The sequence below is a fragment of the Chiloscyllium plagiosum genome, chromosome 12 (genome assembly GCF_004010195.1).
Source record: "Chiloscyllium plagiosum isolate BGI_BamShark_2017 chromosome 12, ASM401019v2, whole genome shotgun sequence".
Classification (NCBI taxonomy): Eukaryota; Metazoa; Chordata; class Chondrichthyes; order Orectolobiformes; family Hemiscylliidae; genus Chiloscyllium; species Chiloscyllium plagiosum.
Window position 1 is genome coordinate 48,163,757 of NC_057721.1, and position 26,293 is coordinate 48,190,049.

General features: G+C 40.5%; 1 protein-coding gene across 1 annotated transcript in view; it reads left to right on the top strand.

Moving 5' to 3' along the window:
- The window catches only part of stxbp5l (syntaxin binding protein 5L), a 546,595-nt gene that overhangs the window by 265,672 nt on the left and 254,630 nt on the right, over window positions 1-26,293 (top strand). Inside the window, exon 8 of the mRNA XM_043700990.1 lies at window positions 7,216-7,339. Within this exon, the coding sequence (XP_043556925.1) occupies window positions 7,216-7,339 (124 nt within the window). The remainder of the gene's footprint in view (window positions 1-7,215; window positions 7,340-26,293) is intronic.

Below are 26,293 nucleotides of genomic sequence, written 5' to 3' on the forward strand. Positions count from 1 at the left end.
ACCTATTGTACTCTATGCTACTTTCTCCCCACTCCCACCCTCCTCTAGCTTATCTCTCCACGCTTCAGGCTCTCTGCCTTTATTCCTGATGAAGGGCTTTTGCCCGAAACATCGATTTTGCTACTCGTCGGATGCTGCCTGAATTGCTGTGCTCTTCCAGCACCACTAATCCAGAATCTGGTTTCCAGCATCTGCAGTCATTGTTTTTACCTTAGGGCTGTTAGGGACTTGGGGTTGAAAAGTCTAGAGTTGAGTACAACCTACCCCAGATCTGTGCCATAAATTGTCCAAACAGGTGGATTAAAAATATTCGGTTGGTTTATCTACATTCTCCTCGTACAAGACTGTGCCTAAGGCTGACATTTTTTGCCTACAAAGTGCTTAGTTCACCTCACATTACCTTGGAAGGTAAAGTGTTTCAACAATTTGGACAACACCTGAAGCTAGCAATTTCACACTACTACTGTGTCTTTCTTAAGGGCCATCTTGTGGCACAATGGTAGTGTGCTACCCCTGTACAGGAAGGCCTGGATTCACATCCCACCTGCTTCAGAGATGTGTAGTAACATCTCTGAACAAGCTGATTAAAAAAAAGGTGAATATAAAATGACAGTACAGAGATCTTGGTTAAAAAAAATTCCAATTAAGAATTTGTATGGGGTCAACAGTTCAGTGATGCATTTCCCATAGCAAAGCTTTGACCAATCAGAGTCCATCAGCTAACCTATCAGCGACCACTTGGCAACCAATCAGCAACGTTTGCTCATGTGGTATAAATTTTTCTTCACTTTGAGATTTGGAATTCATTTTGATTTTTGATCTGATGGAGATATTGCTGGCTGTGCTAAATTTTGCTACTTAACATAATTGACCTTGAAAAGAGTGGCTTCCTATATAATTTCAGACAGAATTTAAGAAGCAATAGGTCTGGAGTCAGATGTGGGTAGATCTGGATAGGTTTAGCGGAATTCCTTCCCTAAAAGACATTAATGAACTTGTGGGTGTTTACAACAATTAAGTATAGCTTCATGGTCATCATCACTGAGATGAGCTTTATATTTCAAATTTATTAATTCAATTTAACTTCTACCAGGGATTTGAACTCATATCTTATAGCTTTAGCTGGGTTCTGGATTACTTGTCCATTGACGTTACTACAAACCATTATCTCCCCAAAGTCCTGATCAATGCAAAATGAGAAACAGCTGCAGCTGCTTTTTCATTGAAGCGGTAGAAGAATTGTATCTTCTCACGTTTGCTTTCATGCATCTATATCAATTCTAACCATTTAAACGGAACCCTTTGGAGTTAAAGCTGAGCATTGGAACTGAGTAGCCTTCAAGGAACCAAATTTTTTTTTTAAAAATTGATCTCCTCTTTTGCGAAAAGCTTTGAATGTTTTATTTTGCTCTGCTGAATAATGAGAGACTTCAATAGGGCAATATCCTGAAATGGTAAAGAGATTACCTCAGACAACAACTCAATATCAATCTCTGTGAAACAGATGCTAGGCTGCTCCATTATTTGTTTTCAAATTAATTATTTCACATTGAGTTTAGTTACATGCTATTTTTTCTGATGAAAACAATAAAGAGTTATAGGAAATTACATTTTCCATGGACTTTTGCTCCAGTCCATGACAGTAATCTTCCAATCTTAGCATTCAGAACAATATTGCTGCAAACACAGCTGGGAGCACCACTACAAACATTCAAGTGAGATTAATTTCAGAAGATCTGACATAGTCAGGGTTATGCATCTTTCGCAGTATTTTCAGCTATTTACAGTGTAGTCTAAAGCAATTACACTCATAAATTGCTTTAATATTAACACTGAATACTAAATGTTTTAATCCACCGAGGACAGGTGGGGCCTTTAGTTCTAGAGAAAAAATTCTATTCCTAAACAGAAACAGAAATTGCTGGAGAAACTCCAATATTTTGAATGTATGCAACCAGAGGGAGTTTAATTCACCAAGTTTATAAACTCATATTTGTGTTGTAAAGTCTATGATTATTATTGATTTAGAAACAGAGGACCAGAAATAGACTATTTAATCCCTGTCCTGTTTGGTGAGTTGGTGGTTGGTCTGTATCTTAATTCTATCCACCTGTCTTGGTCAATTTCTTGTAATATCCTTGTTCAGAAAATTTCTTTCAATCTTAGAATTAAAACAATAGCTGAGCCGGCAACCTGCCATTTTTAGGAGGAAAGAGTTCCAAGATTCTCCCCCTTTTGAATGAACAAGGATGAGCTGAAAATGAACAAGGATGCCCGAAACGTCGATTCTCCTGTTCCTTGGATGCAGCCTGACCTGCTGCGCTTTTCCAGCAACACATTTTCAGCTCTGATCTCCAGCATCTGCAGTCCTCACTTTCTTCTCAATGAACAAGGATGGCCTAACTTCTCTTCTGGCTCTGATATCAAGATTATATTCCCTTGTCCTCGTTTTTTTTTTCAATCTTAGAAACCTCAATCAAATTGTTTCTAAATTTCACATATTCCTAAGGATACATGCTGCTTTATATCAGCTTTATTCATTATATAATCTTTAGAACCTTGTAACATTTTCATTATTGCAATTCTTTCAAGACCAAAATGCCTTTCTTGATGCAATAACTAAAACTGCATACAGAATTCCAGATGTGATCCATTCAGGGTTTTTTGTAGCTGTAAAAAAAGCTCCATCCCTTCTATTATAAACCTCTGACATAAAGGTCCATTAACCTTTTTTATTCTTCTTTGAATCTTACCACTACATTTTAGTGTTATATGTGTAGGGATCTATAATTCTCTTTGGTCTGTCATTTCTCCTGTATTTTTACCATTTAAATTATAGTCAGATCAATCCTTTTCTCTTTGCCCAAAAATGGGCTGAATTTTGTGAGATTGAAAGTTTGTTTCTGATGGGCAACAGTGGAAGCCAGTGCTGCTGGAATGCGATGATGCAATTTTCACAGGGAAAGCAGGAGTGCAGGCAAATCAAAAACCTCCATTTAATGACCTATTGAGTGCCTTGTGAAATTTAATAGACTAAAAAAGGCCAGGAAGAAGTTTTCAAAGTGGAAATTGCCAAATATGAGTAGTCTCATACACATTAATGTACAGCATATTTTGAACCAGAATCATTTTTGACATGTGGGATTTGACTGCATGATTAGGCACAGTATTATGCTATTTGATGGATCAATTGGCCAACTCGCTGAGTGCTGAGGGTTTCGATTAGATTAGATTCTCTACAACACGGACACAGGCCCTTCGGTCAACCAGTCCACACCAACCCTCTGAAGAGTAACCCACCCAGACCCATTTCCCTCTGATTAATGCACCTAGCACTATGGGCAATTTAGCATGGCCAATTCACCTAACACTCCAAATACCCGCACCTCCCTTGTACAAAGCAGTGGCAAACCCTTTAATTGGCTGCAATCTGCAGCTAATGTTTCTGCTGCAATGGACATCATCTGCCATTTCACGAAACACAATGTCTTTAATTTAGATTTAGATTCCCTTCGGCCCAACCAGTCCACACCGACCCTCCGAAAGGTAACCCACCCAGACCCATTTCCCTCTGACTAATGCCCCTATGGGCAATTTAGCATGGCCAATTCACCTGGCCTGCACATCTTTGGACTGTGAGAGGAAACCAGAGCACCCAGAAGAAACCCGCGCAGAACATGCAAACTCCACACAGTCACCCAAGGCTGGAATTGAACCTGGGACCCTGGTGCTGTGAGGTAGTAGTACTAACCACTGAGCCACCGTGCCGCTCCAAGCATCTAAGATGTTCCAATTCAGGATTATTGATCTAAGAGCTGAACTGCAGATAGTGCGTAACGTAAGAAAGGGGGAGAAACATCAGAACGTATTTTACTGAAGATAGTCACACCTCTTAAAACCGAATAGTCTGTTTTTGTCAGCAGTGAGAGACAGGAGGATGTAACCATGAACGAAACAGTATACTTACTATTGCCTGTAATGTCTTCCCTAACACACTGTCACCAACCCACTCTTAATACTCAATAAATCTGAATGCTGTCTGCTGCCTATTCACTTGCTTGGGACACCATCTCACCTACATTAAAAGTGGTAGTGGTGCCAGCCACATTCATGTCTCTTAATACTTACCTCTCTCTGTCTCATACCATGATCAGGCAGAACGAGTCACAATAGGTGATGGGCTGCCTGACATTCAGCTCCACACACGTTATGAGGAGAATCCTGCTCTGATTGGTTGACTGACTGTGACCAAGCCCCTGGACTGATATTGACTGACTATGCTGGGGAGAAAGTGAGGTCTGCAGATGCTGGAGATCAGAGATGGAAATGTGTTGCTGGAAAAGCGCAGCAGGTCAGGCAGCATCTAGGGAACAGGAGAATCGACGTTTCGGGCATTAGCCCTTCTTCAGGAAGGGCGAATGCCCGAAACGTCGATTCTCCTGTTCCCTAGATGCTGCCTGACTATGCTGGGACCCCTTAGTAAAACCTAACTCCCTTGACTTAACCAAGGACTGCTGACAACCATAATGAGTTTCCTGACATCTCATCTGTGCTGAATAGCATTGCAATACAGCAGTATTGAGAGCCTGGCATCTCTGATTGAGGGGCAAGGTGCATAAAGGCAAATAATGGATGTTGTGAGCATCCAGGTATATGAGCAAGTAAATGATCAAGCAAAACCCCAGTGATACAGTGAGTGCAAGTGTCCTTTATGCGGAATTACAGTGATAATTGCTCGAGAGGTGAAAAGACAACCAAACTCAAAATAGCAAGTCCACAGTCAGTAACCCTGATATTGAGAAGTATTGAAATAACTGACTTAATGCTGAAAAAAGGAATAATCATCATGAGACTGCAGAAACAACATGGAAGATTAATAAAGCAAGAGAATTGATAGTGGATACAAATTTGACTACCATGGATTGGATGAAAGTAGAAATGGTGTTGGAATCATACTTAGTATAGAAATGAAGGACAAGGGATGTGCTAAAAACGAACAAAATTAGTAACAGAATCATCAAAGGAAAGATAGAATTTCAGATGGAAATGTGATGCATACTTAACTGTTATGCATCACAGTGTGAGTGTGGACTGGCGGAGGATGAGAAAGTTTGAGAACAGATGGACAATGTAATTTAAGTAATGCTAAGCAATGACAGGATTGTGATGTGGATGACTTAAATGGACGGATAAAGCGAGGAAGTGTGAGAAAGTCTGCTTATCCATGGTGGGAATAATTTCAGAGAAGCAAATGAAGAAAGAGCCTCACAGCGCCAGAGACCCGGGTTCTGTTTGAAGTTTGCACATTCTCCCCGTGTCTGCGTGGGTTTCTCCGGGTGCTCCGGTTTCCACCAACAATCCAAAAATGTGCAGGTTAGGTGAATTGGCCATGCTAAATTGCCCGTAGTGTTAGGTGAAGGGGTAAATGTAGGGGAATGGGTCTGGGTGAGTTGCGCTTCAGTGGGTCAGTGTGGACTTGTTGGGCCGAAGGGCCTGTTTCCACACTGTAAGTAATCTAATCTAATCTGTAACAACTGCTAATGCTAAACACTTAGTACCAAGAACATAGAAACCACCTTATGAGAAAAGGAACTAAGAATATGCAGAGGAAACAAACAGAAAGTCTTTAAAACAAGGTGCTGACCATAGAGTGCTGATGGCAGAGCTGTTTACAAAAAAAACCCAAAATGTTAGCGGACACAATATAGTCAGAACATCAGGTGGTGGAAGCTCCAAGGTCCACATGTGAAGGGGAGTTCAAAAAGCAAAAGGAAAACCTTCTAAGAGAAATAGAAGAAGTTATGATAGCCATCCTATGGTGGGAATTTCTGCCAAAAGATAGAGGGGGCCAGATTTTCTTGTTAAAATCATTTGAGTTTCTTCAGAGAATGCCCCCATTCTGATAACCCCCATTCAGTTGCAGCTATGCCCAGCTCTGTTGACGGAGCTGCCATTCTTCCAGAGCTATAGATCTTTAAATGGGTTTGCAACCTCAAGGATCCTCCCATTGGATATAAAAGCTGCCTCTTAATTGGCTGTCTTCAGGAAGATTTCCAGGGCAGGAATGGGACCTGGAAGGGCTATAAGACATAATATATAGGAGTAGGAAAAGCCCTTTTATCCCTGATTTGAGTGGAGCCTTAACACCATTCTCTGGCCTATTGCCCCTTTCACTCCTCACTGCCCCAAAACCCTTGACTCCAGAATGCATTAACCATTTGACTGATATATCTTTGAATATATTCAATGAAGTAGTCTCCAGTGCTTTTGAGGTGGACAATTCCAAAGATAATAATTGTGTTCGAGAAGTTCTTCCTCATTTCCATTATAAATGAGCGACCCCTTACTCTGATATGGCTCTCCTAGTTCTAGATTACCCCATGAGGGAAATGTTCTCTCATTAAATATCCTGTCAACCTCCTTCGAAATTATATATGGTTCATGAAGATCGTCTCTCATTCTGCTAAACTGTATTGAGTGTAGATCCAAACTGCTCAATCTTTCCTCATAATGCTTCTATCCCAGAAATAACTTAATAAACCTTCTGAACTGCCTCCAAGCCATGAATGTTTTTAAAGCATTTAATTTTCCATCCATTAGATCAAGTCGCTGCCCCCTGTGCTATTTTAAGATTTTCCAGATGGGATGATACTGGGTTTGTGCCTACAATAAATATGGTCTCAGCATAACTATTCAAATGGAGTAGGGGGAGGGTGTTCTCAGCATGGTTCAACTATTTCAAATGAAAGCACAGTAATGTGCGGCAGATGGAATCATGAATTGATAGCATGTGATGGTGTACCTCAGCAGAAAGAAATAGGCTGAGAAAAGACCTGGACACAGATTTGGAGGGCAGATGAATAGGAGAATATCTAACATGATAATTGATCATAATAAACTGCAAGGATTAGATTATGTACAATTGCTTGGCCTACGTTTTGAAAATAAAGCATTGATTTTGTGTGGTTATCCCCACACACAATATAATTTAATATCTGAGTTTAATGGAGTGCCTTATTTAGCAATCAGTATGCATGGGTGTCAAATGTAATGTGCATAAATAGATTACATTTATTTTTTTCCATTATTTATTGAATGTAAAGTATAAGGGTATATTGATCTGTAACATCAATAATATATTGCTTCAAAGACACCAATAAAGCATAATATATTACTCACAAGAATATAATATACTCACTATAACTTTACTTATAGGCCATCCATTCTGTCAGCTGGCATCATGAAGGGAGGCAGTTCATGTGTAGCCATTCAGATGGTAGTTTAACCCTTTGGAACTTGAAAAACCCAAGCAAACCTTTTCAGATCATAGTACCACATGGTAAGCACTTCTGAAAGCTAATAGGTAAGTGTAGGTATATACTACCTTTGCATAATGTTTTTGAAAAAAATGACATAGCATACATATGTATTTTCCTGTACCTTCGGATATTGCTAAAATAGATGCTTTCTGGTGGCCTCTGAGTTGAACTGAATCTTGAACTGAACATAAAGAATGATCCCAGTGCCAGACCAAGTCGGCCTGAGGCAGACCCTGTATCTCATTTACAGCCAGTAAATCATCTGCAACCTCATGTAGGTAGGTTCTGGGAGAGAAGTGAAGCAATCACAAGTTGTAGGAGAGAGAGTCCTGTAGAAGTAGGGAGCACTAGAAGAAGTGACAAAGAAATAATGAGGGAAATAACTAGGAAAGAGTGGGGTGAACACATGGGGTGAAAGGAGGCAGCTGTGAGTGGAGACTGACAACAGTATTCCATAGTTCAGTGCACATTTTGGCCCCATTCTTAAGTGAGCTTTTTTCAAGCTTTTTTTTTGTTGGAAACCTCCAAAGAATCCTTCAGGGACTACCAAAAATGTCACAAATATATCACATTTTCTGAATACCATTGGCCTATGCCAGCAGTGTTCAGTTCAGCCCAATTTTGTAAATGGGATTTCAAACAGGTGTTATGCCTCTAATTCCATTCTCACGGGCAGGTTGTGGATATCTTCTGCATTTGAGAATTTGTCTGCCCTTAAGCACCATATTAGAATTTATAAGTGGCAATCCTCTGCAACAGCCAAAGAGATGCAGAAAATAAAACTGAAGAAAGATGTAGTTTTGGTGATGAAAATTCTGCAAAATTCCTCTTCCAAGTTTTAGAATTAAGTCATAAATTTAAACTTCGAGCTTGGCCATTTCAGAACCAAACCAGGAAACTTCTTTGTTTGGCAAGAGTATCAAGGGATTTGAAGGAAAGACAAGACAATGGAGTTAGGTCCAGATCAGCATAGAGTATTAGACCACTTGCTCCATCTCACCGCTTATTACAGGAATGTGTTTCTTCATTTATCAGACATGTACACCCATATATTGTAAATGAGTATGCCTAAGGAACTGCATTTTCTCAGTGAAGTGGGAAAAAGAAATTTAGTTTGTTGTTGCATCAAAACCTGGCTTCTGAGGGGGGCACTGATTAAAGTTAAGATTTTAAGTGGGTGTCCTTAGTTGGTATGAAGATCAATCCCTATTCAATTAAGGGTTGTTGGTAGACCTCCAAAGCTGGAGGGCCAATCAGAGGCCTCCAGCTTCAAGGAAGTCTAAGTTTCAGTACAAGACAAGCAACTGGTATTGGATCTCAAAAAAGAAGGTTCCCATTCAGTCATTTTTAAAACATAATAAGACCCACAAAAAAATGCCATTCCATTAGATTGTGAGAAATTTCCTACTTGAGCAAGTGGAGAAGGCCTGTAGGACTGCAAGCAGTGCTAGCATCCTGGCCTACCACCAGATGCCCACCAGTTGATCTGCCTCTTGTCATATCAGGAAACTAGGGGTGAATGGAAATTTGGGAAGACTCTTACCTTTAATAAGACCCTTGATGAACCTAATAGCCTGCCCTGAAAAATGTGTTGCTGGAAAAGTGCAGCAGGTCAGGCAGCATCCAAGGAGCAGGAGAATCAACATTTCGGGCATAAGCCCTTCTTCAGGAATATGCCCGAAACGTCGATTCTCCTGCTCCTTGGAGGCTGCCTGACCTGCTGCCCTTTTCCAGCAACACATTTTTCAGCTCTGATCTCCAGCATCTACAGTCCTTACTTTCTCCTAATAGCCTGCCCGCCTACCCTTTCTAGCCACTGAACTTTGTTGTGTGTGCTGCTATCCATATTTTTCAGTATATGGGTTCATTAGGAGGTATGTGGTCTACTGTGTTTGAAAGTAGCCACCTTTTGATCTAACAAGAAGAGTCTTGAAATATAAACAAGACGTAGTTTGTTTCTTCTCTGAGACTATTTACAGTTTATAAGATTAGGCTCTATATTACTATAGTCTGTTAGCAGGACTTAGCCTTAGGTCTGCCTCCTAAGAAATCCTAGTCTACTCTCTCACCAAACCCTTACAACCTCACTGTGGGTGATACTTATTGCACTCAGTCAAGTATTGAGTCTTTCAGAACCTTGCAGTTCCATAAATAACATCTCCCCCGGCTTTTTCTAATAGCTATTACTGTATATTTTTGTCTATATTTACATTTACCACTACCCCACCTACCCCAAGTCTTTTGAGTATACATATTCAGGCAATCTGAAGATTTCACTGTTCTGCCCAAATGTAATCCGTCTAGATTTGGAAGAATGATAGTTTGTTGCACTGAAGGTAGTTGTGTTGGACTATCTTCCTAAGAGGCGGAGGTTTCTAGGTTTTCTTGGAACTGGAAGATCTTTAATTTCTTGTTTTTTCATTTGCAGACAATCCAATCCTTGCTATAATAGGCATTTTTTTCTGCACAGTATCTTGAACTTTTAGTCATTCATTGCTTGTTTCTTCTTCTCTGTGATGTATTCAATGAAGTTTTATGCAACACATCTTCAAGTTGTGTCAGTGGATGTTTGTTTTCAATTTGCCAGTAGATCTGTGCTGAAATAGTACACCTTATTTCTTATTTGTTTACCTTCACCAATTGAATTTTGGTAAAATCAATTTGTTCACTTGCTCAATTGTGCTCTTTAAATATTCATTCATACTTGGTGTAATATGCATCATTGTTGTTAAAGATTCTTCTTTGGAAGATAGGGTGGTCAGGTGTTCTGCTTAAACATGTCCCCTCCTAGTCACTTCAGCCTTCAAGGTGCAGCCTGAATTTATCATAAAAACAGAAATTGCCGCAGAATTCAGCAGATCTAGCAGCACTTATAGAGAGAAAGCACTGTAAATATTTTGAGTCCAGTAACCCTTCTTCAGAACTGAATTTGTCATAATTAATTGTACATTATGTTGTGTTGCAATTTGACTCAATTTTGTTGTGGATGCTTTAATTGTCGCAAGTGGGGCATTCTGTTCGATTACAGCCTCTTTGCATTTCTTTTTGAATCTGAACAACCTTCAGTTTTGATAGCATTGGAAAACATTTACACCAAATCATTATGGTCACAACTTTCCAACTTATTGAGAATATTTTTAAAAAGTAATTCTAACTAATTAATCACATTGGATTCTGCTTTTTGTTTAGATTACTCCATGATCTTGCGGTATTCTGCAAGATCTTCCATTAGCTGTTCCTTGACCATTTGTGCCTTGACCAGCTATTGCTTGACCTTTTAAATCCCTTCCAGCTTTCAAGTGAGATTGACATCAATTCCTGGTTTTGAAGTGCATAAAAGTTTTCTAGTTTGGCATTCTTTAGGTTGAAGACAAGCCCATAGCATACCTCTAACATTACATGCAATTCCCCAAATAATATAGTTGAACTTCTACCAGCTGTAAACTTTGTTTTAGCAGCCGAGGCTCACTATCTGAAAATATTGTGTCATTTTGTCCCATGTTTAATTTGAAATTGGTGAGTCATCCTTTGACATAGATATATGTTTGCCAAAATGTATGGTCTGAGTTACCAATTTCCCCTAGCAAGACTTTGGGTTTGTCTCCTCCTCCAGTTATTTGTATAGGTAGTTCTTTCATATTTTTGCTTTTCTGAAGCTAGGTCCTGGTTCAGCACATATTCTGACTGGATTTTGTTTCATAGCAAAAGCAATTGGTTTTGATAGCTGGGTATTGTTCACATCTATGAGATTTCTTTGCTTCACAACATTGGGAAGGATTTTTAGAGTCTGATGTCTGTCCTAACTGCTGAATTGGCATATCACATATGTCATTTATAGTTCTGTACCTGAAGAATTAAATAGAATTTGATGACCCCTTGTGTCTAGCTTGATTTTTTTCTCCTTAAGATCAGTCTGTGTTGCTTTGAGACCTCCACTTCACTAATTGACTGAATGGGTTTCAAAAGTAACATCTTCTTTGGACTGTAATAAATCTGACAAAGATTTATCAATAATGCTTTTAGGAAATGTTCTCTTATGAATGCTGATTTTGTTACCATAGTTACATCTGTTCACTAGTCTGTAATGAAAGTATCTATGGATTCTTGTGGATGCTGCATTCTTCTGTTAAATCTTACTCTTACAAGAATTTTATTATTGCATTTTTTTAACCCCATGGCCAGTAATATAGCATCAATTGTACATGCAACCATGCACAGAAATACATTTATTTGTTCAGCTTCTGACTTAGTACCCAATTTAGAAGCTATTCGTCTCAAAAATTGTTTCCTTAAGGATTTCTAATTTTATGGCAATTCTCCTGTACTTACCTTCTATTCTAGTGGTTTTTCCTGCTCTTTACGACTTTAATAAACGATTCAACATTTAACCAGCAGTAATGTAAGTTTTACCTGTCTTTTCTGGATGTCAATAGAAGTTTCCCTCACCCTTCATGGCCTGAATGAATGAAGGATTTCCCAACTTTAATGTAGTCTCCCAAAAAATGTCAATGTGAGACCCGAATAGTTCACTTCTTTAAATTACTCAATGCTTCTCTGCCTTAAAAAGCTGGGTTTGTGATTTCCCCAGATCTCCCCCCACACCCAGATTATGTGATTTTCTCTCTTAACCCTGTTAGTTTCATTTTTATGCTTGGTCACATCTTGTGGCATCCTTGTGCTATGGCATACAACTTGCAAGCTGGGTTATCACTTATTTTTTTTTAAATTCTCATCTTTTCAACTTGAACTACTGTACAGTTTAAATTTTTCACTCTGTACCAGAGATTCTTAATTTTGACTCGTACAACTCACACCAATTCGCTAAACCTAGATTAGGCACCGCTTCAACAGAACTCTGCCTCACAGTGCAACCTCTATTTCTGCCTTGCAGCTGCAGGTTTTGTCTATTTCAGTCCATCTTTTATCACTTCTCAAATACATTCTTTCTGATTAACATAAATGTTTTTCAAGTTGAAAGACCTAGCTCTTTAAGAAAAAAGGTGCTTACCACTCTGAGGGAAGAAATGGCAGTTAAATGTTCCTAATGCTATAACTATAAAACTTTCTGAAAGAAAGTACAGCTAAAAAACACTAAAAAGGTTTTTTCTACACTAACAAGATTCACCTATATCTTAAGTGGTTTCACCACTTTACCTCTCCAAATAGGCACAAAGGTAGAGCGAAACCCTGTGGTGTCATCAGTCCTTATTTGGCATGAATGCCATCCAGCATCTGAAACCTGAATTACAAATTAGCAATGTTAAACCTCCAAGCCTCCAGTTCTAATAGCACCTCTCTTTAAGGGACAAAACCTACGAAAGGAACAGTAACAAGAAAACTAAAGGGATACAGAAATAAGAGAAAAAAAACAAAGGGCAGAAAACCAAAACTAATAAAAAAAACAAATACTACATACTAATTTAAAAGTAAAGACTCCAAAAAGAAATGAAGGCATACACTAATTATACATTAGACATCAACTGATGCTTTTACCTAATTAAATACATTCAAGCACCACATGCAGTTTGCTTTTACAGATCAAATGATAGATGATGCCAAGAAAAGATCTCTGACAATCTTGTTTACCATCAGTATAGAGGAACTTTGCAGAATTAATACATCTGGTCTTTCTGTGGATGATCAGAAATATCCATAAAACATCTGGAAGATTCTTGAACACCGGCTCAAGCTAAGAATTAACTTCAAGATTAACAAACTCCAACTCATGTCATACAAACAGCAACACCAAGAACTGATTCACCAGTTTGTTGGCAAATGCCTAATCAAAGGCCTTAGTGTGACTTTCCCAAAAAACAACCCTCAGAGAGGCTTATCAAATTAATAACTGACTCCATGGCAATAAAAGCCTTTGGAAAGGATCTTCAGAGCAAAGAAAATGCCATTCCATTGACATGTCATGGATGCAAGTGTGAAACTTTAGTGGCAGACCAACTAAATTGCATGCTTTAGGTGCAACCAACACTATAGTTAAGGTCAGCAATGCTCAGCATGCCAAAATAATCTGTAACACTTGCATTTCATCCTACCTCCTCAAAGGATGCCCAGCTCTGTTTGACATTGTAAAGCATGTGGCACTTAAGGACATTGGCCCCACATGTGCAGGAATTCTGCTTTCAAAGGCCAAGCCATACCCAAGGACACAACACAGGTGATTAGCAAGACAGTACAACTCCATAACACTGGGAGTGAGGAAAATGTTCAGAAGATACACAAATACAAATACATCCATGAGCCAACCAAATGAAAAGTAAATTTCAGAAGATGATCAAGTTTTCCATATTGTTAACCTCACATACCATGTCAATGTTATAAAGTAATCTGAAGCTTTTAAAACCATTAATATCATATGTTCTGAAAAGGCAGGGGAACGCAGCTTTTATATTAACATCAAGAAGAGAGTTAATGCCAACATACTTCTACTATGCATCCATAAAGACATGTATCTTAGCAGGTGACACTCCATGGTACAACCTACAAGCAACTGTCTCACAATGTGTAACAGATTACCAACTCTGTATTGGTAGAATTGCACTGCACTGCCAAAGTGCAAGCTTACCTTGACTTCCCAATATCTTCTACCTGTTGGATATCAACAGTCAAACAGTCATAGGACTACCAGAATGCACAGATTTCAATGTAGTCACAACTCATGATACTCAAACCACACACGTCGTGTTGAAACAAGCCAGGAGCAGAGCCGGCCTGAGGTATTTTCTAACCAACCTATTCAGACATGTTATAACATATCTCTGGAGCAGGTAGGACTTGAACCTGTGTCTGTCTCCTACTTCAGAGGTAAGGACACTTCAATACACCACAGCAGCTCTTCAAACCAGGCATGGCACATTCAAACCAGATTTCAGATACCTGTACCGTGACCACTTTGACATGATTGGCAGTTTTAAAGGTGGTGCAATATTGCATCTTAAGAATGATGCAACCGCTTATATCAGCTCTCTGAGGACATGCATGTGCACATTCAGGAGAAGCTTTGAGCAGAACTGAATGAAATGGAGCAAAGTGGTATAATTTGGAAGCTTGACCATCACACAGATTGGTACAGGTCCATCATATATGCTTTAAAGAAATACGATTCATTATGATAATGCCTAGATCCAAGGTACCTCAACCCTTCTGTTAAAAGGTGGCCACATAAAATACTGATGCTGGAAGAATTAATTCCTAAATTTTCCAGAGGAATATTATTCTCCAACTGGATGTGAAGCAAAGCTACTAAACTGTCTGTGTAGCTGAAGAATCAGGTGCTTACAGCATTTTGGACATATTTTGATATACTATTTCTGATGGTTACCGGTCCAAAGATGTGCTGGTTAGGTGGATTGGCTATACTAAGTTGCCTGTAGTGTCCAGGGATGTGGAGGCTAGGTGGATTAGCCATGGGAAATGCATGGTTACAGGGATAGTATGGGGGTGGGTGTGTGTGTGGGGTGAGGGGGGGTACGGATCTGGGCAGGATGCTCGTCGGAAGGTTGGTGTGAACTCGATGGTTCGAATGACCTGTTTCCACACTGTAGGGATTCTAAGCTATTAGCCAGCCAAGATCTGTTACAGCAACACATGGATTGGTTTATTGAAAATGTACCTGCAGTTGCATAGCTCACAATATCGCTTGCAGTGAAAGGTAAAACATAGGCAGAGCATCACCATAACCTTATCTAGAGGTGATAGTAGTGCAATGACATGAATTGGTATTTAATGGCACAAAGTGCCAGATCAATATCAGCCAGATAGATTTTAGAGGTTCCAGTACTCTGCACTCGGAGCTTATCCTCAAGCAAAACCAAAGATGTTAAACAAATGCCAACTCTACAGAATAAATAAGAACAGCGATGTTGACTCAACGTTTCAACTTTCTCTCTCTATATATTCCAATGCCATGGAAATCGCCACTGCAAGATTTGCTCAGGAAGAACATCCCGTATTGGCAGCAAGACAACCATTTGTGATTCTTTCAAATAGGTTCGGTCAGTAAATTCATGCTTGCTGCAATCCTATGACCTCAGGAAAGACATGATTCTCAAAATGAATGCATCAAAAAAAGCATAGGCATGTGTCTTTTGTAACATAAAAAGTCTGTTGCTTTTGGTTCAAAAACGCTGTCATCTGCTCAAGCAAACTATTCCAATATGGAGTCATTAGCTCCTGCAATTAGCATCAAGTTCACACCTCCTGATTTGGTGGAAAAAAAACATTGGTAAATGAGGTCTAAGCCAGTAGAAGTCTAAGCCATACCTGCTGAATGTAACTAACAAATGCACTACTACACATTGAACATCTACTTGTCAAAGGACTGACTTTGAAGTGAATGCAAACCAGGTACCAGGATGATTACATCTGCCATGTTGAATGGATTACCAAATCCACAGGAAGACCAAAATGTTTCTCCTGATGTACTTGTTGATACTGTTAATGATGAAGTTGATAACATTACCAACATTAATTCGTTAAATTTTGACCAGTGTAAACTGTTGCAATTGGCAATTGCTGAACATAAACTGTAGGATCTACAAAAGATCATTATTCAGGGATGACATGACAATATTAATCAAGTGCCTGGGAACATTAGTTAATTTTGGCCATACAGAGACAAACTTGATATATCGCAAGTTCAAATACCTAAAACATAGCACTAAGCTATTATGTTAAACAAGGGACATGTGGATATTAAACTCACAAGACAGCTAGCACATGCATTTGTGTACTAACCTCGGATGATCAGGGTATTCAACAATTTGTGAATGCATGAGAAGCAGGCCGAACATACCAATAGCAGCAGAGGGAGCTTCTACATCCAAATGATGCTCGATCCATTCCTTGAACAAAAGTAACAACAGACTTCATCACACTGCATGGGGAAGATTTACAGCCCTCTGCTGGATTACTTCTCCACATTTCCTATTGTTTCATTATGTAGCAACATGAGTACAACAGTTGCTGATATGAGGATTAATTATTCAGCATCCCAGAACAAATAGTGTTTGACAACAGAACACAGTTCAAATCAGTGATCACCAAATGTCAAGCACTAAAACAACAGTTTTGTTTGGGAGTTTTTACCTTTGAAAACTGGGTTGATATTGTATTATGTTTCAGTTTGTCAGTATACCTTTAAGAGACATGCCCATGATATGATCAATAGCACAGCATTGGACTTGAGGGTATAAAGGTCTCAGTTTTCATGTTAACTTAAGCTCCTTGAAATATGCAATACCACATTATAGTCCAACAGGTTTATTTGGAAGCACTAGCTTTCGGACCACTGCTCCTTCTTCAGGTGGTTGTGAAGCAGGACTATAAGACACAGAATTTAGAGCAAAAGATTACAATGTCAAGCAAGTAAAATGAGGCATTTAACAAACCTAGATTATTGTTAACTCTTTCATCTTTTAGAATGGGTTACGGGTTTTGGTTTATTAATATGTAAATCCCAAAACTTCTTTTAAGTCACATACATTCTCAAGGTAACTTAAGGTTTTATAAAAAAAGGTGAGATCTCAGCTCAGACAATGCATTAAAGGTATGAGATCAGTGTCTGTCTGTATCTCAATCTTGAGTCACACTGGTTCTATTTCTAAAGTGAATTTACAAAATATTATATGGATTGACTGCCTGCATTGATTGCATTTTTTGAGAAAAATAGAATGTATCTGCAAAGTGTACGTGTGAGTGCACATGAGAGAATGTGTGTTTGCATGTGTGCAAGCTTGGTAAAGCATGTGTGTGAGTGTGATGGGGTATAAGCCTGTGAGAGGGTGCATGTGTGGTTGTGGGTGTGGGGATGTACGTGTGGAGGTGTATGTGTGTACATATGAGAGAGAGGATGTGTATGAGAGAAGGTCTACATGAGTGTGTGAGTATGTAAGAGTGTGTGTTTGTGTATGTGAGAGAGAGAGAAAGTATATAGTGTAGTGGAGTCACCTGTAGTGTAACATGAATGCAAGGTCCTGGTTAAAGCCATCCTCATGGGTTCCGAACTTGGCTATCAGCCTCCGCTCGGCCACTTTGCATTGTTACTTGTCCTGAAGATCTGAGACTGAATGTCCCTGACCACTAAGGTGTTCCTCAACTGGGAGAGAACATCCCTGTCTGGTGATTGTTGTGCGGTGTCCATTCAGCCATTGGCATAACATCTGCTTGGTCCCGCCAATATACCATGCCTCAGGGCAATCTTGCAAGATGTCAACAGTGATCCCAATGAGGCAACCAATGAACCGGAACAGTCATCCCAACGATCCGTAGAGGAGCAACCAAAGAAGGAGTCGATTTGGACCCATCCAGAGGGCTGCTGCCTTGGGCTTGACATGTATACACAAACTGTCAGGAAATGTGTGAATGCCAGATTCATTAGCCGCACCCACAAGGTAGATAAAACATCACCCGAACGCAACTCAGTGCCATCCAGGCTCTCAAAGCCAATAGCAACATTGTCATCAAACCAGGCAGATAAAGGAGGAGCCATTGTCATTCAGAATAGAACAGACCACTGCAAGGAAGTGTACCAACAATTGAAGAACCAGGAACACTACAGGCAACTATCGGTCAATCTGACCAAAGAACTCACCCATGCACTAAACACACTGATCAAGATTCGGCACGGTGTCTCAGTGATTAGTACTGCTGCCTCACAGCACCAGGGTCCCAGGTTCAATTCTGTCTGTGTGGAGTTTGTACATTCTCCCTTTGTCTGCGTGGGTTTCCTCTGGGTGCTCTGGTTTCCTCCCACAATCCAAAGATGTGCAGGTCAGGTGAATTGGCCATGCTAAATTGCCCATAGTGTTAGGTGCATTAGTCAGAGGGAAATGGGTCTGGGTGGGGTACACTTCAGAGGGTCGGTGTGGACTGGTTGGGCCGAAGGGCCTGTTTCCACACTGTAGGGAATCTAATCATCTCATCAAGACTTTTGATCCAGTCCTTCAGGGTTCCCTATGCGCTCTCATCCCACGTACTTCTTGCGTAGGGGACTTCTATGCCTTCCGAAAATACACAAAGCCAACACACCAGGACGTCCCATTATATCAGGTATTGGGACCTTGTGTGGGAACCTCTCTGGCTATGTTGAAGGCATCTTGAAACCCATTGTACAGGAGACCCCCAGCTTCTGTCGCGACAGATTTATTACAGAAACTCAGCACCCATGGACCACTTAAACCGGGAACATTCCTCATCCCAATGGATGTTTCAGCACTCTACATCAGCATCCCCCACGATGACGGCATCATGGCAACAGCCTCAGTACTCAACACCAACAACTACCAACCTCCAAGCACCGTCCTACAACTCATCTGCTTCATCCTCGACCACAACATTTTCACCTTTGACACCCATTTCTTCATCTAGACACACAGAACAGCCATAGGGACCAAATTGGCATCCCAATATGCCAACATTTTCATGCACTGGTTCAAACAAGACATCTTCTCCATGCAGGACTTCCAATCAACACTATACACCAGGTATATTGACGACATTTTCTTCCTCTGGACGCATGGCGAGGAGTCACTGAAACAACTACACAGAGATATAAACGAGTTTCATCCCACCATCTGACTTACCATGGACTATTCTTTAATATCTTGGACACATGCATCGCCATCAAGGATGGGCACCTCAGCACTCTACTGCAAACCCATGGATAACTCATGATGCTACACTTCTCTAGCTTCCACCCTAAACATATTAAAACAGCCACCCCCTATGGATAAGCCCTGTGCATACACAGGAGCTGTTCAGATGGGGAGCACCTTGCTGGCACCTGAATGTGCTCAAGGATGCCCTCATAAGAACAGAATACGATGCTCAACTCATCGAACGCCAGTTCCGACATGCCAGAGCGAGAAACCATAAGACCATAAGACATAGGAGTGGAAGTAAGGCCATTCGGCCCATCAAGTCCACTCCGCCATTCAATCATGGCTGATGCGCATTTCAGCTCCACTTACCAGCGTTCTCCCCGTAGCCCTTAATTCCTCGAGACAACAAGAATCTATCAATCTCGGCCTTGAAGACATTTAGCGTCCCGGCTTCCACTGCACTCCGTGGCAATGAATTCCACAGGCCCACCACTCTCTGGCTGAAGAAATGCCTACGCATTTCTGTTCTGAAATGACCCCCTCTAATTCTAAGGCTGTGTCCACGGGTCCTAGTCTCCTCGTTTAACTGAAACAATTTCCTAGCATCCACCTTTTCCAAGCCATGTATTATTTTGTACGTCTCTATTAAGTCTCCCCTTAATCTTCTAAACTCCAACGATTACATTCCCAGTATCCTCAGCCGTTCCTCATATGTTAGACCTGTCATTCCAGGGATCATCCTTGTGAATCTCCGCTGGTCACGTTCCAGTGCCAGTATGTCCTTCCTGAGGTGTGGGGACCAAAACTGGACACAGTACTCCAAATGGGGCCTAACCAGAGCTTTATAAAGTCTTAGTAGTACATCTCTGCTTTTATATTCCAACCCTCTTGAGATAAGAGACAATATTGCATTCGCTTTCTTAATCACGGACTCAACCTGCATGTTTACCTTTAGAGAATCCTCGACTAGCACTCCCAGATCCCTTTGTGCTTTGGCTTTATTAATTTTCTCACCATTTGATGTCTCAACCATAATGATGTCCTCAGGAAATAAGTATAGATTGCAATCAATAGGGTACTCTTTGTTGTGCAGTACTTCCTGGGAGCCGAAAAACTATGCCATGTTCTTCGCAGCCTGCCAAGACTTTCCCTACGCCTCCACCTCTCACCTTTAAATGACCGCTAAACCTTAAACAGATCATTGTTCACAGCAAACTGCCCAACCTTCAAGACAACATCGACCACAGCACCATAAAACCCTGTCATGGCAACTACTGCAAGACATATCAGAGTGTCAGCACGGATAATAACATGTGGACACCACCCACCATGTACGCGGCAGGTACTCATGTGACTCGCCAACGTTGTCTATCTCATACGCTGCAGGCAAGGTTGCCCCAAGGCATGGTATATTGGTGAGACCGAGCAGAGGCTATGACAACGGATGAATGGATACTGCGCAACAATCACCAGACAGGGGTGTTCTCTCCCATTTGGGGAACACTTCAGCAGTCAGTGACATTCAGCCTCGGATCTTTGGGTGACCAGACTATAGGGCGGACTTCAGGACAGGCAACAATACAAAGTGGCCGAGCGGAGGCTGATAGCCAAGTTCGGTACCCATGAGGATGGCTTTAACCGGGACCTTGCGTTCAGGTCATACTACATGTGACTCCACTACACTATACATTCTCTCTCTCTTACACACATACACACACTCATACATACTCGCACACTCATGCAGACCCTCTCTCATACACACGGTCTCTGTCATACACACACATACATTCTCCACACTCACCCATGCACACACACTCTCACAGGCTTATACACCATCACACTCCTACACACACACTTTGCCAAGTTTGCACTCACGCAAACACACACTCTCTCATGTGGACTGACACTTACATGCACACACTCACTCACATGCTCTCTCTCTCTCCGCCCCCCCCCCTCCTCTCTGAGTCTACCCCACAGCTCTCTCTTTCACTCCCCTCTCTCTCTCCTGCACACGCACACAGATATACGTCTATGGGGTGAATTTGTATTTGCAGAATTATATTTGCAGATACATTTTTTGCTCAAAAATACACGACCTTTAGGCAATCAATGCAGGCAGTCAATCCATATAAGATTTTGTAAATTCCACTTTGGAAATAGAACCAGTCTGACTCAAGATTGGGATTTTGACATCTCACACCTTTAATGCATTGCCTGAGCTGAGATCTCACCTTTATTTTACAAAACCTTAAGTTATCTTGAGAATGTGACTTAAAAGAAGTTCTGGGATTTGCATATTAATGAACCAAAACCTGTAACCCATTAGAAAAGATGAAAGACTTAACAACAATCTAGGTTTGTTAAATATATCATTTTACTTGCATGACATTGTAATCTTTTGCTATGAGTTCTATGTTTTATGGTCCTGCTTCACAACCACCTGAAGAAGGAGCAGCGCTCAAAAAGCTAGTGCTTCCAAATAAACCTGTTGAACTATAACGTGGTGTTGTGTATTTTTTAACTTTGTCCACTCCAGTCTGATACCAGCTCCTCCACATCCTTGAAACATGACATGCTAATGAAAGCTTGCTATTCTTTGTAATCAAATAGCTTAATGTTCACCCAGGCTCTGAAGTAACTATATTAATGAGCTGTACTAAATGTCCATTGGCTGTTCAATGCAACAATACCCAATTTTAGTTATAGTTCTTATTACTGCATTACTCAGTTAAATTCTGAAGGACAGCATAAGCACATCAGATAATAGTACCCTGCTCAAGGTGAAACATTCATCATATATTATCTAATATCTGCAAGGCTATCCACCTGATCTAATATAAAGAGTCTTATAGAGGAAACAAAATATAATTTATTGCTTCTCTGCAATTATTTACACATAATAAGAAAAGTTTATGTGTGCATTACTACTAAGGCTATTGGGAGGACTTAGCCTTAGGTTTGTCTTCTACAAGAGTTCCCTTGTAGCTACTGACTTGGATGAGCCAAAACAAAACAATAAATATGTCGGTTTGGTACAATAGCATCACTAACTATATTTTTATTCGAACTGAATTATTGTTGCATTTTTCATTTAGGAGTTCATTAATGATAGGAGATAGCCACAGAACACTGGTACCCATTGTATACATAATTGTGATGACAACAGTTTCCTATTAATGCTAATGGTCTAATGATCAACTGTTTGTCTGGATTGCTTTATTCTGTGACTATTTTATTGAAAACTGTAAAACATATTACAAATTATAAAGCAGATATCACAACAAACCTACTGATTTCTGTATGTACAGACCAATGCCAGGTGAGTTGCATCATTGTATACACACAGTACATAGAGTTATTAAAGGTGAACTCTCTTAAAGGCAGGGTACAGATATAAAATTCCCACCTTTCCAAAAGAAAATTTAACTATTTAGAATAACAAGTGAGTCTGAGTCACTATAGGGTGGCATGGTGGCTCAGCGGTTAGCACTGCTGCCTCACAGCACCAGGAACCTGGATTTGATTCCCGCCTTGGGCGACCGTCTGTGTGGAGTTTGCACATTCACCCTGTGTCTGCGTGGGTTTCCTCCGGATGCTCCAGTTTCCTCCCACAATCCAAAGGTGTACAAGTCAGGTGAACTGGTCATGCTAAATTGCCCAGAGTGTTAGTCAGGGGTAAATATAGGTTAGGGGAATGGGTCTGGGTGGGTTACCCTTGGAAGGATCGGTGTGGACTTGCTGGGCCAATTGGCCTGTTTCCATACTGTAGGGAATCTTGTCTAATTTAAAATAATGGATAGGCAATAGAGGAACTTTGATTATCCAGCAAGATTGCAAGTTTCCGATGTTTGGCTAAACTATGTTATCCGGCATTCGATTAACTAAACGAAATACTGACCGCCTGTATATGCAGACCTCATGATGGAAGTGCAGTTGATTATCAGTGATGTTATCTGTCATCTTGTTTCTCCTGTCGAATTTATCTTTAATGAGCTGCAGTTGCTGTCTCAGAATGTTTAGTGTCTGGTTAATTCAAACCAGTGATTAATCAGTTATTTTTGAGTGGTTCAAGCATTCTTGGTATTTACTGTTTATTTCTTAAAACCTTTTAGTTCATTTTGAAACTTGGTTTTGCACCCTGGACTTTCTAATTCTATTTATGTTTTAGCCAGATCCAATACATCTTCTCCTTCATAACCTTCTCTAATAACTATGCAATCTCTCTGTATAGCTTTCGTTTTTTAAACCAGTATCAGTTCTCCAGGCTACTTAAATGGTTCTTTGGCTTCCTTTATATCCTGCTTGAATTATTTTACTAGAATATCAATTGTTGTCACTTATTTCTGAAAGGACTCTCTTATAAGTGATTTACTGCTTTTTTTTCTTTATGCTATTCATTTCCACAAGTTTCTGCAGATCTGTATTTTCCCTAGCATTGCCTGAGTTCAAGCTGACATTTACGTAGTTGTTCCCACTGAGCCTGTTCTTTTAAACTGGCACAGTGTCCCATAACTGGCAATATTTAGAATGGATTAATGATATAAATATAGGTTATCTTGCTCCCTCACATTTTTCAGCATTTCATACAGTTTGTAGGCTGAGGGGAGATATCCCCTAAAGATTTCATCATCTCAGAGTTGGTCAAGTATGGCTTTATCCTGAACTAGATGTTCAGTCTTTTTTCTCTTCTTGAACTTCTATTTCTCTCACCACAACAGAGAGCTGAGGTGTTAGCTCCACGAATTCAGAAAAAAAGTGTTCCATTTTTCTGTCGTACTCAGTTCTGCAAGTGTTTCAAGATGCAGTTCCTGATGTGACACTGATGTTTGACTGATTCCATGAATTGTGACTAGCACAAGATCACACCACACTGGTATACTGTAATTGCTAGCCCATTTGTGTCTATCACATAGAACATCTGCAACATCCAAGTGAATTGATTGTACTTGCCTGCCAAAACTATTTATTAATTGCACAATTTGTTAAGTGTGTTCAGGAAAGTTTCCTCAAGCAGTATATAGAGGGTCCTACTCGGGAAGGAGCAAAACTCGACCTACTCTTGGGAAATAGCGCAGGATAGTTGATTGAGGTGACAGTCATGATTTGGATGCCGGTGTTGGACTGGGGTATACAAAGGTGGGGGAGCATTTTGGCACCAGTGACAATAGTTCTATTAATTTTAAAATACTCATGGAGAAGGACAAAACTGGTCCACAGGTTCAAGTTCTAGATTGGGGCAAGGCAAATTTTGTTGGAATTAGATAGAAGCTTGCAGGATTTAATTTAAGTAGCTTGTTTGCAGGAAAAGGGACCTCCGGCAAGTGAGAAGTCTTTAAAAGTAAGATAACTCGAGTTCAAGGTCTATATATTCCTGTGAGGTGAAAGACATGGTTGACAGGAATAGGGAACCTGGAAGACAAGAGATATTGAGCCTTTCACCAGAAAATAGAAGGACGTATGGCTCTGATACAGGCAGCTAAAATCAAGGGAATCCCTGGAGGAATATAGGGGATAGAAAGAGAATACAACCCCTCAAGGACCAAAGTGGACATTTATGTGTAGAAATTCAGGAGATGGTCAAGGTCCTCAATGAATATTTCTCCTCTGTATTTACCGTGGAGAAAGACATGAAGACTTGGGAACTTGGCAAAGGTAGTAATCGTATCTTGAGAACAGTCCATATCACAATAGAGGAGGTGTTGGATATATTAGAATGTGTGAAGGTGGATAAATATCCTGGTCCTGACCAGATATATCCAAGAATACTGCAAAAAGCTAGAGAAGAAATTGCAGGGACCCTGGCTGATATTTTTGCATCATCATTAGCCATAGGTGAGGTCCCGGAAGACTGGAGGGTAGTGAATGTTGTGCTCTTATTTAAGAAGGGCTGCACAGAAAAGACTGGGATCTATAGATTAGTAAGCCTAACATCTGTGGTAGGGAAATTACTTGAGAAGATTCTGAGATAAGATACGCATGCATTTGGAAAGACAGGATTTGATAAGAAGTAGTCAGAATGGCTTTGTGTGGGAGATCATTCCTCACAAATTTGTTAGAGTTCTTTGACGAAGTGACCAGGAAGGTTGATGAGGGCAGGACGGTAGGCGTAGTTTATATAGATTTCAGTAAGGCCTTTGGTAAGGTTCCACATGGTAGGCTGCTCTGGTTGGTTAGATTGCATGGAATCCAGGGGGAGCTTGCAAATTAAATACGCAATTGGCTTGTTGGTAGGAAGCAGAGGGTCATAGTGGAAGAATGCTTGTCGCAATAGAAGCCTGTGACTAGTGGAGTGCCTCAGGGGTCAGTGCTGGGCCCATTGCTGTTTGTTATCTATATCTATATGCGAATCTACAAGGCATGATTAGTAAGTTTGCATATGACACTGAAATAGGCAATATCATGGATAATGAAGAAGATTATCAGAAATTGCATCAGGACCTTGATCAACTGGGGAAGTGGGCTGAGAAATGGCAAATGGAGTTTAATATAGATAAGTGTGGGGTCTTGCATTTTGGAAAGTCAAATCAAGGTAGGAATTTCATGGTGAATGGTAGGGCTTTAAATAGTGTAGTGGAATAGAAGGGCCTTGGAGTTCAGGTGCACGGTTCTCTGAAAGTGGAGTCACAGGTAGACAGGGCACTGAAGAAGGCTTTTGGCATATTGGCCTTCATCAGTCAGGGCATTGAGTAGAGACGTTGGGAAGTTCTGTTGCAGTTGTACAGGACATTGGTGAGGCCACACTGGAATATTGTTTTCAGTTTTGGTCATCTTGCTATAGGAAGGATGTTATTAAACTAGAAAGAATGCAGAGGAAATTTACAAGGATATTGCCAGAACCTAATGGTCTGAGTTGTCGAAAAAGTCTGTACAAGCTAGGACTTTTTTCTTTAGAGTTTAGGAGACTGAGAGGGGATCTTATAGAAGTGTATAAGATCATAAAACTCATGGATATGATCAGTGCACTCAGTCTTTTTCCCAGGGTTGGGGAATCGAGGACTAGAGGGCATAAGTATAAGGTTAGAGAGGAAAAGATAAAAGGGAACCTGAGGAGCAACTTTTTTACACAGAGGGTGGTACGCATATGGAATGAACTGCCAGTAGAAGTTGAGATGGATACATTAGCAACATGGAAAAGACTTTTGGACAAATACATGGTTCGGAAAGGTTTAGAAGGATATGGGCCAAGTGCAAGGAAATGGAGTTAGTGTAGATGGACATTTTGGAGAAAGTGAGGACTGCAGATGCTGGAGATCAGAGCTGAAAAATCTGTTGCTGGAAAAGCGTGGCAGGTCAGGCAGCATCAAAGGCGCAGGAGAATCGATGTTTCGGCCATAAGCCCTTCTTCAGGAATTAGGAGGG